The 6,561-nt window shown below is 36.3% G+C and overlaps 2 protein-coding genes across 9 annotated transcripts in view; one reads left to right on the plus strand and one right to left on the minus strand.

Annotated features, from left to right (window-relative positions):
- Window positions 1–5,665, plus strand: part of LOC131427508 (AP-1 complex subunit gamma-1-like) — a 123,075-nt gene extending 117,410 nt beyond the window's left edge. For all 8 annotated transcript variants that reach the window (XM_058590756.1, XM_058590754.1, XM_058590757.1 and 5 more), the window contains 3 exons: window positions 4,424–4,658; window positions 4,728–5,075; window positions 5,143–5,665. In XM_058590756.1, the coding sequence (XP_058446739.1) occupies window positions 4,424–4,658; window positions 4,728–5,075; window positions 5,143–5,361 (802 nt within the window). In that variant the 3' untranslated portion in view covers window positions 5,362–5,665. The remainder of the gene's footprint in view (window positions 1–4,423; window positions 4,659–4,727; window positions 5,076–5,142) is intronic.
- LOC131427509 (dynein light chain roadblock-type 2) lies at window positions 5,651–6,322 on the minus strand. Its single transcript, XM_058590760.1, has 3 exons — window positions 6,163–6,322; window positions 6,007–6,085; window positions 5,651–5,943 (listed from the first exon to the last, which is right to left on the minus strand). The coding sequence occupies exons 1-3, from the start codon at window positions 6,163–6,165 to the stop codon at window positions 5,732–5,734; spliced, it is 294 nt and encodes a 97-aa protein (XP_058446743.1). The 5' UTR covers window positions 6,166–6,322; the 3' UTR covers window positions 5,651–5,731.
- Between the last annotated feature and the right edge of the window lie 239 nt (window positions 6,323–6,561).

A 6,561-nucleotide genomic window follows, 5' to 3' on the forward strand; every position in this document is an offset into this window, starting at 1 on the left:
TGGCTTTCATTGAGGTGTAAAGCTTTCTAATCGGGCGTATTCAGCCACCGGTACAAAATCAACACTGTTGTCGTTGTATCAGTCTTTCCTAACTTGCGCGTAAATGGCATGATCTCAAATCCTACCAAAATAGTGTTCGCTTCAATGCTTTTTCAAACTTACTTGGACGGTACGGTTCGTCATTTTTTAACCTTGGGTATTGTATTCCTGCAGTGGAATTTGACCTTCTGTTTCTACAGACTTTGCAGCCGATTCAGACTGTACAGAACCATTGCATGACTGGTGCTACGATTCTACACACTTAGAAAAATCTACATCTCTATAGATGCACATAAATGGATCGTCGTGATTCACATACATTCACAATTGAAAGCAAGTAAAGATAAGTCATATCATTACCTTCACAGTTATTTTACCTGAAGCTTACATCGATACAGACGCAAAATTTATTTTTACATGTTAGAAGATCTAATATTCTGTCATCACCGAAGAAATTACGGCATGCTTGGATTTACGTCAAGCGTAAATTTCATTTTTTTCTAAGAGTGTACTGACACCAAATACAAATAATAATACCCCTACGTTTCATACAAACAGATCGCCAATGTTTGGTTCAACCAATGAACAAGTTAGACTAGCCTTTTCTACTGTTTTATAATTACAAGTTACAATGTACAAAATAAAAACATCTGGCAACGCGAAGATATCTAAGTATGCTATATGATACGTAAATGTTTTGATTATTCAAATCGATCGTTCAAGTAAACCAGTTGACAATGGGATGTTCTGCTCAGTTTTCCGTATAAGTATTAGCAAGTCTTAACGCAAATGACATAAAGTAACAATAATTTTAGAATATAGTAATGAAAGCAAATGTAGATCCGTTAAGATAGCATTATTATTCAAAAGAGATCACAACAATAAGTTCAGGGCAATATATCGTTAACGATTAGCAAACTACACTTGATGTGCATATACAAGTATGTATTTCAATCGAATCGGAATGTTTCATTCGAATGCAAAATTTTGCATTTTGTATTTCTATCTTGTGATACGATATGTGAAGTTCACATCCGGCATTCGACCAGAATGTTTTGAAACAACTTGTAATTTAATTCAAACCACAAAATAATTTTGTTATTACTGAACGCTGTAATTTAGTAAGAAAAGGTTGAATATTCTTATTACGATAAACATATATTATTGACAAATTTCATAATTCGCTTCGCTTAGTATGACGTTTTCTGACATTGCATCTCCATGCAGGAGATTTCGTATCGGCAAATATTATTTTACTTTACTATTTCAGCCATCTAATTTGATCGATATCATTTTACCGGACTGAACTCATCCTCCGCGAGAATCAAACATTTGATTTTATTGCGATTAGGTATAGCATATCTATTGGAATAAGGTTTCTAACACAGTCTCTTCAGTGTTTTATAAAACTATGCATATTGCTTTCAAAGTTAAATGCGCAATCATCTACAGTGTCTTATAGTCACAATATCTGCAGTTTTAGGGCAATACACTTTAGATTCATAACAACACCAACAGATTTCTTTGAGACTCAAGTACGAAGAGTTTATTCAAATTTTTGTAGCTTGAATTCCATTTCCAGAAGGTGTGCAAAGTTTGATAAAAAGAGCTGAAAATCAAAGAAAAATAATATTTTAATCACGAAATACTACATATTTTTGCTTACCCGACATGAAAGAACGTAATACGGTTCGAAATTTTTCTGATAAGCCGCTGTTTATTAGAATAATAAACAGTATCTATGGTAATCTTGTTTTCAGCTTTCGCCATTGCCAGTTGTATAGAAAATTTGCAAGAGTACACACATATGACAACTGGTTTGTAAGACCAGTGCCCTATGCATTAAACCGCCAACCCGGGACGTTTTTTGAACAAATCAAATAAAACATTTATTTTCTTAAGAGCATTGTGGATTAAGCTCAGCACGACATTTGGAGACCTAAAGTATCTACATTTTCGAATGCCTTCATGCACGATGTTAGTTCCAATTCCGAATCTCCTGGAGAGTAAATGATTACTTTTCTATTTTTAAGCTTTTATAAAACTGTTTTCATGGACTAACAACTTTGCAAGATTTTTGCCGTTTAGTACATTCAAATTTATTTCATTTTATATAGGTTTCAATAAATTCAATAAAGCTTACAAATTTCGGTTATCTTTCTTGCAGTATTTAACCTCAACACTTGTTCCGTACTATCACCTATGTAATCGTACTAATTAGCATTTAACTTCAATCAATTTAGTTTTACTTACATCCGTACTATTAGCAAATAAGTAGAAAACAAATTTAGAATATCAAATTACTCATAGACTAACAAATTTTACAAACTTAGGTTATCAAATTGTGAGAAAATAGTAATGATTAATTTTTACGTCTACTCAGTCCTGAATGTAGTTTGATTTTGACATTTTTCTCTAGCTCCCGGTGTAGCATCCTTTTCTAGCACCGACCTGTCATGTACGACCGAGTTGCCAGTTATCCACAATGACACTAAATCTCGACATTGCATGTTTAATTTTTACGATTTCGGAGATCTATGAAAATTCCACTATGTGGATTAGAAGCGTTTTTTAGATTCGCATCACTCTTCTCATACAAATAGGCAACGCAAATGTCAAGCGCTTGGTTTGAGAAATGATGCTGAGTATGTGACATAAACACTGAAGCATGCTTTTGTGAGCTACTCGAATCAATCTGAATTAACTGGTGTCAAAAATGAGCCCAAATTAGTGTCAAAAATTATTTAATAAAAAGAAAAAAACTATTTTCATGAGACTGTTTTGAAGGAAGAGAAAGACATTATCATACCACTAGATGGATTAAGAAGGGTTTTTTTATCGTCGTTTGTGTCGGTCCATTCATCGAACAATTTTTTCATGTTTTCGTAAGGAATGGTGCGTTTATCTTCAAGTGCAAAAAAGACTCCTGCAAACATGTGGTAATCTGATAGCGCCAGGTCTGACGAGTAAGCCGCATAAGCAAGAGCTTCACAGTTATACGAATCATTCAAATCTTTGGTGATTCTAGTACGATGTGGTGGTGCGTTGCCATCAAGGAAAATCATCTTGCAGCAACATATTTTGGGTGTTTTTGGCGTATATTTCAAATCGGTCAACTCCCGGTTGATTTTTCAAATGGCCCTATGAGAAAGTGACTGTTTCTCTTTGTTTACTACATCTTCTATTAATTACTAAGTAGTTTCCACGTTTACCATTCAACTCTCTTTAACAAATGATATCCGAAACCTTCGACGATCGACTTCGGCGATCAATACTGTGTAATTCATGAAAGTCTTCAAAATAAACGAAAGAAAAAGTAAATAAAAAGAAAGTGTCACTTGCTCATACGGCCATGTTGTTTATAGCGTTCATCGTTGACCTTTTCACCAGATTTTAAAAGGTTATATCAGATAACATCACCCAGATAATACAGAGCAAGGTCTTCTTTTCGAAGCGTTCCAATCTTAGTTACAATGCAAAAAAGACTCCTTCCGAGCCTGGCAAGCAGCAGGTCACAAATGGCATTTCAGTATTCTCTCTGCCTATAAGTCAATTCATGCGGCACCATTGTGCTGACCTTCAAAATCTTTTCAATTGGTAGTAGAATAGCACTGGATGTTCGCAGATCGCAGTTTGTTGGCACGAAATTTGACATTTCAGTGCAGTAAAAAATCGGTTGTAGTGTAAAACTTGAATTGATGTGAACTGTTACAATATTGTTAACAGTTGTCAGAATAAACAATTGTGACAACAGGCAGGGTTGGACAATCAATACATTTGCAGTATTTTAATTGCAATTTGCACTATTTTAATCTAGAGGGAAGTGTCATATTTGTATACCAGGAATTTCAAAAAACCCACTTATTTCAAGGCGATTAATTTTTTTTATATCATTTATTTTTCCCCAGCTTTAACCTATATTAATTCTTTTGATCTAAAAATTCACAGTAAAAATAAATGCGCATATTTTTTTAAACTGAGAGATAGCCTCAAGGTCGTAATTATGATTATTAACCGGATTTCAATTCGAATCCTTCTGGAAATTTCAATTCGAATCCTTCTGGAAATTTCAATTCGAATCCTTCTGAAAATCCTTCTGGAAATTTTAAAATATTCCGGTTTCTCAATCTATCACATCTACACAATAATAATATTTTACTATACCTTTACTCGAACGGTTATCTAGTAAGACTGTCTTGGGATTTTTTTGGGTTGTAAACTAAACTTTAAGGAACACATGGAATACATAATTTTAAAGGTTCAAGAATGCAGCAAGAAGTTTTAAATCCAATAATTGAAAATTTTAATTCTGCTTGAAAAAAACAGAGATTGTTGAAAACTCCCATTTAATCTGAGTTCGTTTCCTTCTACATCCCTCCCCTAGTAATGTCCAAAACATCATCAACACATTCCAAACACATTTGAACACCGACCTGCAGCAACGGGCCGTCGAGTTTCATCAGCTGTTTACCGGCTTCAGTCACCTGAAAGCTTCCTTACTGGAAAAAATGCCAATAATGAGAATATCTGACATGGCCACATCGGAATACAACGCGGACTTTGCCGAACAAAAGCAAACAACGCCGAGTGAAGAAACCGCACCAATGCAAGAACTCTCGGTATTTTGCAAGATCTTTTTTACCCCAAATGTTCCTCTTTATATGACTTTGTCCTTTCCCTGCCTGTAGAATCAGGATATTCTAATGGATTTACTGGGCGATTCTTTCGGAAGCGGTTCCTCGACAACGAACACAACTACTCCGAGTCCACTGCAGTTATCAACTCCAACCGATGCTCCACAAGCACCAAATGCCGACATTTTAGATCTTTTGGGACTGGGAGTGACCGAGTATGAGACAACAACGAGTCCAGCGATGGTTAGCAGTCCGATGGAATACTCGACAATCACAATGCCCGTGTATAGTAAAGACAACATCGACATCAAGTTTATCGTTCGCAAGGAGTTCGATCAAGTGGTGGTGACGGTCAAGACAACCAACAATTCACTGAACATGTTGGAGAAGTACATGTTCCAGGTAAATTTCCATATTCGAATAAACAATCATCTAATCATTAATCATTCATTATCTGTCTTTCAAACAGGTGGCCGTACCGAAGGCATTCGCCATACAAATGCTGGAACCATCTAGCACGGTGATGCTTCCGGGGGAATCAATTGTACAGGACATAGTTGTTGTACGTACTGCAACCACGGCAACGAATCCTCTCCGGATGAAGGTTCGCTTCTCGTACGAAATCGGCAACTACTCCGTGATGGAGCAAACGGATGTGAACGACTTCTCACCGGATCTGTTTGCTTGATGTTTCACTTAATGATGTCTACATCGACCCAAATTCATTGCTCATCAACTTAACAATTTCAAACCAAACCAAACAGGGCACAAAGTTAGAAAATTTGTTCAAAGGTAATCCAAATTGAAAAGCTGTGATTACGGATACTTTTAGTGTCAATCAACGGGTTTTAGCTCAACCAATTTTCACATATCTTAATCTTCTTATTTTCATGTATTGTACGATAAAATAGCGGAATAAAAGATACTTCTATAATAAATTTTAAACTTGTTACGCATACAATGAAGAATAATAAATATCGACTTTAGCAATTGCCACTTCTTTTATTCAAATGAAAAAAACAGTACTCACTATGACAAACCGACACCTGCTAACCAACTCAGTCCGTTGGATTCTGGATCACGATCAGTAGAAAATCTTTATCCGGAGCGACCATAATTTCGTGCTTTTTCGAACGAACCCGCAGGAATGTCAAATCATTGGATGGATCCAAATCACGCACGACACTGCGAGCTTTGTCCGACAATTGACTCATCAGGCCAGCATACTGAACGGTGGTTGTGTTGTCCAGAGTGCTTTTGACCGGAATGCCTGAAAGATTCACAAGTGCAGAGCAACCGGGTTTCCATTCAATAATCGAACTAGAAAACCTACCTTCATTGTTAACGACAATCGTTCCGACAACTCCCTTATGCGACTGGATTCGTTTCAAAGTTTCCTCTACCTCTTGCGACTGTGAACAAATAAAGGCAGATGAGATCATCACACAAAAACATGTTTTGCTCAAGGACGACAGCCACGGAAATTTACCATTTTTCAAAGATTTAGAACAATTTGGTGAAATGCAACAAATCGCTGAGGACAATAATTGTATTCGTACTCGGCTACAGAACGAAAAAGTCAACGATTTTCTTCCGACGTTGACTGCTTTCCCCGTCGATGGATACGCGACGTTTTGTTTTGACAACTTTGCTGTCGAGCGTTACCATGGTGTTCCCATCGATGGATAAAGCGAATGAACGTTACGCAACGTTATTGTGAGCATCGTAACGACCCGAGCAGTGAAATGTACTTAATTGTAAGCGAAGTGTGTTTGACTTGGCACAAATCAGATGGTTCTCTAATAAGAACTGTTTTCAGAAATATTGTTCCGATTGCTTCAAAACGAGGAATTATTTCGAAATAATTGGAGAGTTTTTTTCTAACGAT

This window comes from Malaya genurostris, chromosome 2, assembly GCF_030247185.1.
Source record: "Malaya genurostris strain Urasoe2022 chromosome 2, Malgen_1.1, whole genome shotgun sequence".
Lineage (NCBI taxonomy): Eukaryota > Metazoa > Arthropoda > Insecta > Diptera > Culicidae > Malaya > Malaya genurostris.